Below are 13,837 nucleotides of genomic sequence, written 5' to 3' on the forward strand. Positions count from 1 at the left end.
TGTTAGAGACATGGAATTAGATTCAGTTTCCTAACTGAAAACACCTGGTGCTATTTTAGGTGTCCTATGACCTTTATCTACAGGTCTAGAAATATGCAAATATTTTGTAGGTGTTCTGTGTCATAAACATCAGCTCCATGGGCATGTCCATGGCATGTCAAAATATCAATTGATGTGTGTATTTAGGGAACAAGATACTCATGACATGGCAGAGGATCTCACTTATGGAATTTGCCTTTATGGGACCCCTTGAAATCCCTGATTTCTTTTCAGGTGTAATTACACACCACTCCATCTCCAGTAAGACAAAATTTACTAGCCTTGCTTTGCTGGTATTGCTGTGTAATTCTAAGAAATGTATACCTGACTCCACAGAGTTTTAATTTATTTTTAAAAAATATTTTTCATACTGTTTCCTTCTCACTCACTGAATTGAATATGACAGTGACAAGTTGGTATGCAGATATACATTTATATTTGCACTTCTTTGCAAAATGCTTGAACCTAAAATTCTAAACTTTTCTGTTCTTTTCAGATATTATTCACTTCAGTATAGCACTTCTAGGAGACAAAGAACTCAACCACACAGAAACAATAACAGAAAACCCAAAATAAACACACAATCTCCCCTATTTTGTATGTACAGTATTATGTTTAGTTCTAGTATCCTTCAGTAAAGTTCTTGAAAAGTCAAAATGAAATTAGGAAGTAGGTGTGCTTCCCTTGCAGTTAACAAACACAGAGCCACCCTATTCTGCTACAGGCTGAAATCTTTGACTTGTGGCTCATTGATTGCATGTGTACAATATCATTTCTGTACCACTCAAAATATCTCTTCCATTCATTTGATCTTTTTAATTGCTAAAGTGACCTTCATGTTACTGGTTTTATATACATAATCCACTTAAGCTGGTCTCCTCATTTGAGTTGGTTTGGAATGTAGGGAACCCTTTCATGCATCTGGCACCCTCAATGCTTAAGTGGGATAAGTTTATTGTTAAAAATAGTATGAACGACAATAATTTGTTAAAGATTTTTTCTTCACTGCATATTTTTGCACTGTTTTGTGAGGTTGTTCAAAGTCACTCTGTCCCCTCTTAATTTTTATGACATTTGTGATATGGAACAAATTTCTTTGTATTCAGTAATGAATATTCATTTCAAGTAATGAAATTCAGTTTTCTATTAATTTTTCATTGATTCTCTGCCTGCTCTCTTTCTATGCACAGCCATGACACTCAGCACAAGACAACAGGAGCCAAGGCTAATCCAGGCTGCAAGTCTGTGACTGACAAACACTGAAAATTAACTGATTTTGCACCTGTTGGTTATCATCTTGTTTCATGGTTGAAGAGTTTTACACTAATTCTGACTCACAGATGCCTATCAGTCTAAAATATATACTAGCATTTTTTAAATCAGATTAACAGAAATTCTAGACTGAGAAAGACCTTTATTAGTCATGTCTTCCACTTGCAGGTCTTCTTTTGAGGGCTAAGAAACATCAAGAATGTCAACTTTCTCCAAACAGCAGCAGATATTGATGCAAAGGCATTCGCAGTGTTTCTGGACCACCTTCTCCAGCTTCATGTCATCTAAATATTGCAAAGTTCTTTTGTGATATAGGTGGTAAAAAATGCCAATTCCTTTATTTCCATGATAAATCACAGTTATTTAAACAGCAATTACATCTAGATTTAAAGACTGCAAAATTAGCTTTCAGAATTTTTAAACAAGGCTTTGTCAATCAAGAACTGGTTTAGATGAGAACTCTTCTATGTGAAACAAATATATGCATAATAATAATTTAAAATAAATAAATATTAATAATTTCATAAACCAGCCAGCTGTTTAAATCTTTCCTGGATATCAATCTTTCAACCATAACTATTCTTGTCAGAGCTATCTGTCTATCTGCTGCAAGTGTCCAGTGGCTCTAGAACAAAGCATCCATACTTCCTCCTTGATATGGAACTATCACCACAGCTATCACCAGCAGGCAATACCCACCAAAGCTCTCACATACAGACTGAACCTGTAATGTCTGAGTCCATCAGCATGTATTCTGCTCTTCCCCTCCTGTATGGCCTGGGATGCTGAAGCCCCACTGTGTCCTGGAAACTTACAGGAGGTAATTTCTAGACTATCTCAATGAGAGTTTGGTCAACAGCTGCAAGTTATGACTGAAAGGGATCAAATACAATGCCTGGAAACCTTTATACTTGAATTCAACAAATTCAAGTAACAGTGGATCAGGAAGATGCATTCACTCCTTTTGGAGCTACATAAGACACCTGAGGGTAATGTATTTGGGGTTTTTTTTAGCTCCCCACTGCAGAATTATCTTATATCCTTTCCATCCTCACTACTGGAGAATGACAATGATAAAATCATATCACTGAGATGCTGGGCCTGGCCAGCCAGTGAGACTTATAACTAAAATCTAGAATATAATAGGATCAGAAAGTGCAAAGGGGAAATATTTTGTAGAGTACAAGGACCAGATAATAATTTTGTTCTCACTTGAGCACTAGGCTTGGCTCTCCCAGTTCTTACCTAGGCAGAAATCTGAACCTGCATTTTGTGGAAGAGGAATAGGCACTTTGCCTGAGTGCAAAGATGGTTGGAGAAATTTGCAGAGCCAAGAATATTTAAAGAATGTATAAAGATCTCTCTAAAGAGCTCTAACCAAGATATAAGGAAATTTTTTATCAGAACTGAATGTCCCAGACACTATGGACAATGTGATGGAGAGAAATCCCTCTACCTACATGAAAGCAATGAGAGATGAAGAAGGGTTTTGAAGGGGGAAGGGGGCTTGTGGGCAGAGGTTTATGGAGAACTGTGCTGTGGAATGAAATGAAGACAAAAGTCTGAATAATACAAGTGGGATGGACTTTGCAGTGTGGATGTGAATGGTGTCAGATAGACAGAGGTCACAGTGACTCCCAGCAGCTTTATTTTGGGACTGTTCAGGGGTCCTTTCAGCACAGCTTCATGTGGTGATGCTGTTCATTATGTACACTTATGTTGATAAGAAAACAGGTACCTAGGTGCTGGGTTATCTGATAAAAGTCTGTACACAACAAGGCATAAAGGGTGACCCCAGTCACAAGTGGGATTATGGATCCTCAGCACCCTCACCTCTGCCAGGCTACCAGATCTGGCAGTTCCTAACACTGAGAATCTGCAGCTGACTCTTGTACATCAAGTTATTAATTCAATTTCAGCAACTGAGGATGCATGAGATCTACTTTTGGGGACAGTAAGGATGATAGGATAAAGCACTATCACCAATACTGCAACTAATTAAACAGCTTCTAATCTCAGATTTTGATAGAATTTTGTAGAATATTGACCTGAAACATTAACACTGTATCTTTGAAACCACTGCCAATCCAAAGGACATTTTAGCCAGCACTGGAAAGAACAAATGGCCACTACTGACTGACAAAAAACTGAAGCCCAGTAGAGTGCACCTTATAGAGCCATTTAAAATTTAAAAAAATTGCCAGCTTGCTCCTGTATATAATGTATTGGTGGTTTCAAAGTGGATTTACTGAGGCTAAACCATTGTTTCACAAACCAGTAAGTGTCTAATGAATCTGGCTTTCAGAAGGCACTGATTGCACTTTCCAAGGCTACAATGATGTAACAGAAAGAAGTGTACTGCCCTGCTTCATCTGTCTTTCAATACCCTGAAATCAGCTGAAGGCTGTTGCTCACCTCACCTTGGCAAAAACAAGAATCTTTGAAGCATGACCTGAGCTGTGAAGGCTCAGTCCTAGCAGAGTGTCAGCAGCATCTCCAGCAACCTGGCAAGAACCTACTAGAAAGCTGAAGAATAGAGAGGTATTGCTCTTTATTATGGCAATTCTAATCACAATTGATAGAAGAAGAGCTTGACGAGCAAGGCAAAAAATGAGTTAGAAGGTGCTATTTTCCAGATTTAGTTTCTTCTCCTGAGTTCCCTTTTTCTTCCAATTTTCTCAACCTTGTAAGGTTTTTCAAGGACAGTGGCACATGGGGCCTGTTTTAAAGGACTGCATGTCAGAGCTAAAGGCATAAATGAAGTAAGAATTCTGTTAAGTAAGTCCTCCAGCTCAGCTAACACAGTGGGAAAGCCTCTTGTGAACATCACTGAGTGCTCCAGCATGAGAAAGCAGTTTTGTGGAGCAAAGATCATGAAATTTCTTCTAGTCTGTGATATTAAGTAGTGAAATTTGCTAAAAGCTGACAGTTTCACAAGCTATGAATAAGACATTCCACTTGCCCACACTGCCACAATATCTGAACAGCCTGTTCTATATATTTCTTTAGTCCTTTGTACAACCAGATGCCATACATATATTATTTGTGAAAAAAATGCATTCTTTTTATAGAGGTCTTTCCCATATTCTGTCAGAGTTAATTGCAACACAGCATTCTTCGTTTACTTAGAACTTGGTTAAATGTGTTTGCATACTTTTTGTGCATATTGGTTGCTGATTTTTTTAAGGTGTAATAAAGTCTGGGAATCCTTTCTTTGTCATGCTAGTTTTAGTACTTTTATTTCCATATGTATGTAGTTAACATGGGATTTAACATATTTTCTTATGCAATGGTTATAACAGGCAATGCATGTGTCAGCAGAACTAAAGTTTCTGTGAAAAGATCTCATAAAATAATAGCATGATACAGCAAAAAATATTCAAATGAACTCGAAATAGGATGAATTTACCAAATTTTTTATTTAAATTCTCCACAATGGAAGATTCTGTGGCTTAAGAGATGATGTATTTTTTAATATTTTCCCTTGACTCATTTAACCAGATTTGTTGCTCTTATAAAAAGGTTTAATTTTACTCTTCCTGTGTTGATGTAAACATGCATTTTCCATTATGCTGCCTTAATTGAGTCAATAGAAATTTTATAGATCTGTTTTAAGTATCACACTTTTGCCTCTTGGTGGCTTTTCCTACAAAAGTATTTATTTTCCAATACAGCACAGTTTCTTAATTTAATATATGTTAATTGTAGCTTCTCCAATTAATTTCTTGGCAGGAATGCCATTTAGGCTAGCAGCACCCATTTTCACTTTATATCTGTGCCATTTGTATAAAATTAACTCAATAAAAACTGTAAAGACAACATAAGTATTTGTATAAAAAGTTACAATTTTCTAGCATTTGAATTAATAAAGTTATTTCAATGTAATTTTCCTAGAATACTCAAAACAGTATTAATAAATAAAGTAGTATAATAAATTTCAGTTTCATAAGGAAGGGAGTTTAATATATAATATTATTATATATTATATTGATATATGAATATTATATATTATTAATGTATTATTTATTAATTTGCAGTTAATTATTTAACAAATAATGAAAAAGGAGACTTTTTTCTTATTCATGTGATTATATATTTTTCCATTTAAGAAACAAAAATGATAGCATTTTTACAGTTAAAACATTGAAAGCTTTTAATTTGACTCAATTTAATGTCTTTTGCTTATTTTTTCCCATGACTTTGACACAAAATCTGAATTCTTACTAAGGTAATATAATCCAACCAGTAGACCAGAAAAACTAAATACAAATTTTAATGAGACCTCGTGACTGAACCTACCACTATTTTTAAGAGAATGGAGCCAGGTTCAGTTAATTAGAGCAAATCGACTGAAACTAAAATAAATAAACTGAATATAAGTAAAATAAATTAACTGAAATAAACTGAAACACAGGAGGTTTTAGACTGTGAGGGTGATCAAGTCCTGGCACAGATTGCCCAAGAAAATTGTGAAAGTTGTAAATATCTAAATATTTTGGGGTATCAAAGGCATCTGGACATGACTGTGACCTGCTGTTAGGCAGCCCTGCTCAGGCTGGGTGGTTGGACATGATTTCCAGGGATGCCTTTAAACTCAGCTCTTCTGTGATTCCCTGAGTATGTTCATAGGACATTTTTTTCAAGTGAGATGCATCATTAGCATGGATTTGGAGATCGGTGCCCTCAGCCCCAAATTTTATTTCTCTAAAAACATCTCAAAAGTTTTTCTAAACAAGACGAACTGAATAGAAGTAATTTGTAATGGACAAGTCTAATTTAAGGAGTAATTGTGTTTGTCATCAGTTTTGAGGACAGAAAGGGTAATGTAAAAGCCAAGTGGCTTCTTCTACCTGCAGAGTGTTACATCTTTGTCCAAAACTGCATATTGAAAAGACTAAACTAGTACTGGTGAAAAAACACCCAATACCAATACTAAAGCAAAACATTTTGAATGTCTAGCTTTACTTCCTTTCTTTTTTCTTTGTTTTTCTACAATAGTAAAGCTCAATATTTTAGTAATTTGTTACATAGACAAGTTTTTTTGAGGGTAAGTTTTTTTGAGGGTATAGGATGCTTCTTAAATTCTTGGCCTAAAAATCTGTTCTGTGTTTCTGTGAGCAGCTCAGTAAGGAGGGGGCCAGGGTGAATTAGTCACGGTCTCTTATGTGACTTTCTGTCCTTTAGCACTTTGCAAACTGAGGTAGGTCTAAAACCATCCATCAGCTGACATATCCCAAATGTCTCAGTGCTCCCAGGTTATCCACTTACCTTTGTTTTATTATTCATCATCCTAGCTTTACTTTCTCTTGCTCTATTTCCTTTTCAGAAATTTACTGCTAACAATGCATATATCTTGCTGTAGTATCTTGATTTTGTCCAAAACACTTAATGATTACTTCTATACTTCAAAATTTTAAAGAATCATTTATAAGACCTTCTGTTTAGTTGAAATAAATTTCATTTTATCTACTTTGTTTATGATGAGCTTATAACATTTACATTTTCTGGGCAAAAGTCACTTGGCTTTTTCTTTTTTACATATTCAAAAACCTTTGAAAGGAACAAAATTTTTCTCAATCAGAAGTTTTCCTCAATCAAAAGCTTTCAGGAAAAAGAATGTGATGCAGGGTCCACCATGCCAAACAGACAATGGAACTGGAGTCAGTCTGTAGAGGTTCAATTCTAACAATTTGTGCACATTTGTTATTTCACTTTTTTTATACTACACAGCAAACTATTAAGTTGGCCTTTTCATCCTCATATGAGATGTGAACAAAATTCTCCGTAAATAAGAGGAAGAAAATTTGAGGAACTAAATAGAAGTTTCAGTGCATGACAGAGACAGCAGGCTTCTTTGAAGCAATGGGAGGAGACATATTTTTAAAAGAAGTCTGTTTTAATAAAAGGCATTGATGGAGTCTCCAGCAGTGGGAAGAATGGGAAATATCCACAAGGAGGAAAACCTGTCATAATCAGAATTCCCTGCTAATAACAAACTCCAGGAAAAAAAGAAAAAGTGACACAGACTAGTATTTCAGATGATGTGCTAATATGAAATAATATTAAATCTGTAAGTCTAAGGAAAAAAAAGAGATGCTGAATTAACATGTAGTGGTCCTGTGGAGCTGAGTGAAATTACAGTGACTGAAACACCTGAATTCAGTTTTGAGCTACAACTTGGAACTTAGACTATCCATACAAAATTCTTTTACTCCTTTGGAGCCTTTGTACCTTATGAGTAAGCACACCATTTGACATTACAGCCACAGCAGTATTAGCTCCCTTTTTCCCTGGTTATAATGACAAGAATATGTGTTAATTGGTGTCAGAGTTTTGTTAAAGCTTCATATAGTGTAAAATGTCAGCAGAGCCAGTCGTGTTCAAACAAACCCATTATTTTAGAAAAATTACCTTCTGTAGTCTCCTATTTGAGATAAAACAGAAGAGAGCACAGCAGGTTATTTTGGTTCTGTAGTGCTTATGTTAAACAATTAGCTGGAATTGTTGATTGCCCCCATAGAAATAGTCAGGTACAGTTATCTTATGACACATTTCTACCTTTGTTTTCATGTAGAATATACCCCATGGCTTCGCATCTTGGATAGAGAAAACCTGTTTTTCTGCCTGCTCCAATATCATTCCTATTTCAGACTGTAATAGATCATCATTGTGTGCCAGTACTTGATGTTGTGATGAGCTCTGGAGCACAGTTTGTGCATGCCTGCAGGAACTGGAAGATGCAGACGTGCAGAGTCAAGAGCCAAAAAGTCTCTCCAGGAAAGCCCTTGAATGACTGAGGCTTCTGATGCCACAAGGTACCCTGTACATGAAATTATGGAAATGTTTTCCAAACCTCTCTTTTGTTACCACTGAAGAAGAGTAAATCTTCACTAAATCATCACAAAATCCCATGGCTCTGTCTAGAAGCTCTTAAATGGCATAAAAAGGAAAAGCCATTTATTCACTGAAGTTGTGGTTGTATATTTAAATAACTAGACAGATCAGAATGTCTTGCACATAAAATGAAGCAATTATGTTTATTGGAGGTGGAAGAGGGAAATCTGAAGATTACTTTGAAAATTTCTGTATGCTAAAGATTTTTCCTTATTCTATGATAAATTTCAGCCTCCTGTGAGGACACATGTTCACCACAAAATAATAGGTTATATTGTCCTTATATATATGGAGACACTAAGAATTACAGTTACAGAATTACCAAAGAATGAAATAATAGACTCTTAATTTCATCAGTTCCTGCCTGTGATGTGTTCACCAGAATTGTGAAGCAGAGCCATTTTTTCTCCTTATTGTTTCCTATCTCTACACAAATCTCTATATCAGTAACTACCATAGTATCTGACTCTATCATGCTTAAAAACAGTTTTATCAATCGACTTTCATAGAAAGTCTTGAAAATCAAGAAAATTTTGCATTAAAAAATCTTTTATTTTTGTAAAATGTATTTTGAACAAATAATTGTTTATTAAAAACTATTTTTTTCCTGAAAATAAATGTTGAAAATGCAAATACTTTCAGACTTCAGTTTCTGACACAAATACAAAAAAAACCCAACAAACCAAACAAAACAAAAAACAAAACACAACCAAAAAACCCCGAAAAACAAAAAAACTGAAAAATAAAAAAAGACACCTAAAAATCCCATCAAATTAAAAAGTTTTAAAATAAGAGGGTTTAGGCTAATTCTTTTTTCCCTTTTGCTCAGAGTCACAGAAGAAGTTCTGGTAATAGTTGAATTGATTCAAGGTTAATCTGAATGAATGCTGACCTCAGTAAAAATAAGAGTTACTCTTAGCAGCAACTTCCAGTGGTACTTCCCAGAAGTGAAAGCCTTGCAGGCTTAACCAATGACAGATGATGCACCTTACTGAAAGGCATTTATTAGCTTGTTTGCTTGCTTTCAACATTTCAACACTGCATCTCTGACAGTTTATGTTTAGTCCTGCCATGTATTGTCAGAGGAAGACAAACCATTAGAAGTAAAAGATCTATTTCTTCCTCAGATAAGAAGAAAATGAGAAAGATAAAGAAAGATAAAATGCAGAATTTGAATTTGAATGTTTAATGTTTGACAAGTCAAAATGGCCTTTTTCTTGACTTCTACCATTTCCCTTCAGATATGGTTGAAATATTTCCTTTTATTCCCTGCTCCAGGTCATTTGTATATATTTTCTTTGAAATTATTGGTAGAATCATTTAATAGTGCTTAATTTATTTGCTTTGGGAAAAAAAAGAAAAACAAAAAAAAAAAACCCCAAAAAGGATTAAAACACATTCCTTTTTCTAAAAAAAAAAAAAAAAAACAAAAAAAAAAAAACTAAAAGAGAAACCATTCCAATCTTATACCAATTTATATGCTTTATTACCTTCCCAGGAGTTTAATCTCTGCTATGTTTTACATTTCTTTCTGGGTGATTGAGTCAATTACAATCTCTCCACTGGCCTCACTTGTGAAAGCTGTAGCATTCCTTCCTAGTGATCATTTTTATGGGACAAAGAACATCAATTAAAAATCAGGAGCAGAGGGACAAAATAGCAAAATAGCAAACACAAACTTTGACTACTAAAGAATTCAAGCTGAAAGGTTTAGAATTTCATGGTCATTTAGAACAGTTTTGGTTCTGTCATAGAACAATTGCTCAGTAAATTTGAAGCTGTTTTTCTCTTAATATGGATCACATAATAGGTTAATTGTGGTTTATTCCCTCTTTCTATTTCAAAATGACATTTTAAAAAATATTTGCATATTTTGAAAACAAATGTCATGCTCCCTCTCTGTCACTTTGTCTCTTTTTCTGTCACAATAAATATTTTATAATCACACAAGATATTATTGTATTGCCTGGTGGGTTACTGTCACTGCTGGAGTTATTATCATTTGTCCTTATAAACTCTGCTTGCAAAGTCAAAACAACTGAGAAAAACTCTTGTTAATACTACATCATCTTTAGCAATTGTAGTATGAAACTAATTTTAAAATTTGATTAAGAATCAAAGAACTTACTCATGGTAGGATTGTTCACTTAAAGTGGTTCTTCTTGAGCCAATGTGTGAAAGTTCCATTTTCTAGCCTAGGGTTAGTATATGTACCTGGCTGAAGCCAGAAATCAGGACACTTAGTTATGCCTTTCATAATTCCAAGACTGATAATTCATCCATTTATGTAAAAACACTGGAAAGAAGAAAAATCTGTTTTCATTTTGGGTTGGTCCTACCAAGAAGTGACTTCTGGGAGGTCAAAATGGCACCAAGTAATATAATGGTGTTACAGCTGACTAGTATGAATAATAGCATTTTTAAAATGTTATTTCCAGAAGACTAATATTTCAAAAGTAATTTCCACAGGAGTACATGTCACATGGTGAACTCCAAAATCCATTATACAAGTGGAAATATACCAGTGATTTCCAGGAGTGGTAGGTCAGCCACAACCCTTCATGACAGTCTCTTGACCAAGTAATGACTTGTGTACATGTTCTTCTTGGACATAAAAACAAACAGTTTAAATTTCTAAATAATAACAGGACTTCTTTTTCCTAGCTTTGTTCCATGTCTCCATGTCAAGAAAATGTCTCCTTTGATCCATATTGAGATTTAATTTGGGATAATATGAAGCATTAAAATCCTCTACTGTGAAAACGTTATCCTCTTTATTTTTTAACAGGCAAAAAAAGAAAAAAATTATAACGTTGTTACTGTAGCTAACTTGCACCTCATATATTTCCCTAAAATTTCTCTGATTAGGTCAAAGACCTCCCCCTTTTAATTTAGTTTACTTGATGCCTTGGAATAGAGGCTATAACAGAGGCTAGACAGAGCTAGAGAATAAAGTAGATATTTATTAAATGTCTTCAATAGATGCATTCTGGGCAGTGCAGGAGCCTCACAGAGGCCACACCCAAATGGGCAATGGCCACGAGTTTTTCAGACAGATTTAAGTTTGGTCTATTTGCATATCAGGGGTTAATTGTCCAATTACAGCTTCAGGTAATAAAGCCATATTTCCCCAGTTTGCTCTTCTTCCTGATTCACTTTGGTTTATACTTTTCAGGGCCTGAGGCCAAGGGTGTCCTTGGTTCTCAGGCTTAGAAGGATTATTTAGTCTGACCAAAATATAAAGAGAGCTTATTAACACTGTATATGGAGCTCAGAATTATGCACTGTGTACTATGCAGTGCAAGATCTGAAAAATATATAAGTTAAAAACTTAAGGCATCATTCTCAAATTTTAGGTTTGTAGTAAAACTTCAGAACACCTGCATTCCATGTCTGTGATCTCTGTCCATCCAATTCTTTTAATACCAACCACAGGAAAATTATAAAATAGTGCTTGTCTGTCCTGCACTTTAGCAAGGGGGCTACCAAAAACCACCACTAACAAGTATTTCTGTGATTATATTGATCTATACCAAGATATTACAAATTAACATGGCAATCAATTATACAGTCTGTTATATAGTCTATTATAATCTTTATCCAGTATCAATCAGTATCAATATCCAGCAATAAATAACAGCAAAACCAAGGAGGTGTAGACTTTTCTAGGACAGCAAAACACAGAAGGTATTTTACAGGTTACTGAAAACTTACTGTTTGTGAATCAGCTTTATCACCAGTATAAGAGCACATATCCTCAAGGCTGTGCAGTGTGGGAAGTTCCCACAGACAGAGGCTCAACTTTGCATAAAAATTTATCCCTTTTCAAATCCTTGATATACAACATGACATAAGGCATCACCAGTTTGAACAGTCAATATATGCTGTTAATTTTCATTTTACACTTGTCATGACATTTTCTATTCTTTCCCATTTTATATTCCCAGATTATTTCCAGCTTTTCAGAAAACAAATTGTCATTACAATTGCTTGATTCTGCACTTTTTAATGGTATCTGAGGGTATCTCTGGTTTCTAGGTAACCCATATGTATTTCAGAGAGGCCACCTGTGTTTTTCCAGTTTCTGGCTCTCAGGAATAGTCCTGGACTCAAGATTCCAGGTTATAAGGCAACTTCTCTGTCACTATATTTCAGTTTACAGTTCCTTCTGTTCAGGATGCTTGTCCTTTTAACAGGCCAAATTTAAGGCTATTTACATAAATCTTATTTTACATATTTAATGACACCTCTCTATAAGTACATCATTGACCTTCAGTTCAATATTTCAATTAGCATTTTTAACTTCCATGATCTAACATTCAACCTTAGGAAGTCTTAGCAAATCATGCAAAAACCTATTATTTGAAAATGCAGACCTAGATTTGATTTCTAAACACTATAATTTGTGGCTTGATTTTTTCATACTGAAATCTAATTTTTAAAATAAAATGTTTCAACACATATTCTGAGAGTTTTTAAGAACTTGTTGTGCAAAAGAATAGTGTGATTCATTCAGTGTATTCCTTCCTGGTATTTGAAGGGTGGGAGGTTGATTACTTGTTTAATGGATCTTCAATCATTCTGCATAGAAAACTTGAAGACATGTTCAGTTTGTTGCTATATTAATGTCTTTCAAATGTATCTACTGCTTGTTCTGCATACACCTCCTCCTCGCTCCTTTCAACAAAACTCTGGGTAAACAGGAATTTTTGAGTATAGGAAGCATGCAGTACATTAAAAATAAAATGTCTTGCACGGGATGTGAGTGAAAAAGTTCCTCAGAGTACCTGAATGTAAGTTTGCTATATTCTATATTTTCTTACATGTGCATGACAGCTTGTAACGTCAAATTTTGGTGGAACACTGACTCATGCCAATGATTGTTCTATATTCTCCTCTAACATGTGTTCTCATGATAAGAAATATGACAAGTACCAACACCAAATGCTACTCTTCTTTTTCTAATTTGATGACAGGAAAACTAGGTTGGGATTATAGCCACAGCCAGAAAAAAATTTGCATTTGGGACAGGGAGAAAAAGCTGTCTGGATCAGCAGCAGGGTTAGGATGAGGGAAAGTCTCTGCTTTTAAATGTCCTCACCTTTCAGCAGCTGGGGTTTATGAGGACTCTTTGTATCAGCAATGTCTCCAAACAGGATGAATGGTTGAAATGCTTTTGTTATGAACTGAGGTTTCTCAGAGAAGCAGATTGCCAGAGCATCCATCCTAGAGGGTTTTGAATTATCAAGAAAGATGCTGGAATGTCTGCTGATGTCTGCTGATACACCTGCACCAGGTTCACCTCAAAGACCATGAAGCTGGGGCAGTGTAAAGCCAGACAAGGAGAGCAGGAAGAAAACACCTCAATTAGCAAAGGTGAATCAATCCAGTGAATTAGAAAGAACAAGGACTTGAATTTAGCTCCATCAGGGAGTGATCTTACCATTTTAAGCTATTACTCTCTGGAATTCCTGTCCAGGTTTGACCACAAATCCTTTTCTAGGAAAGAAAACCTATTAGACATGTCAATCAGACATGCTTGTTGTCAATGGATTCTCTTTTGAAAAGACAACATAATCTAAATGAGAGACATTTCTGTTTTCAGATATCAATAAGCTCCCAGTACCTTTCC

General features: G+C 35.1%; 1 protein-coding gene across 1 annotated transcript in view; it reads right to left on the reverse strand.

Moving 5' to 3' along the window:
• Window positions 1-13,430, reverse strand: part of LOC130253407 (uncharacterized) — a 68,926-nt gene extending 55,496 nt beyond the window's left edge. Inside the window, exon 1 of the mRNA XM_056491969.1 lies at window positions 13,307-13,430. Coding sequence (XP_056347944.1) covers window positions 13,307-13,430 — 124 coding nt within the window. The remainder of the gene's footprint in view (window positions 1-13,306) is intronic.
• Window positions 13,431-13,837: the final 407 nt, after the last annotated feature.

This window comes from Oenanthe melanoleuca, chromosome 1, assembly GCF_029582105.1.
Source record: "Oenanthe melanoleuca isolate GR-GAL-2019-014 chromosome 1, OMel1.0, whole genome shotgun sequence".
NCBI classification, from domain to species: domain Eukaryota; kingdom Metazoa; phylum Chordata; class Aves; order Passeriformes; family Muscicapidae; genus Oenanthe; species Oenanthe melanoleuca.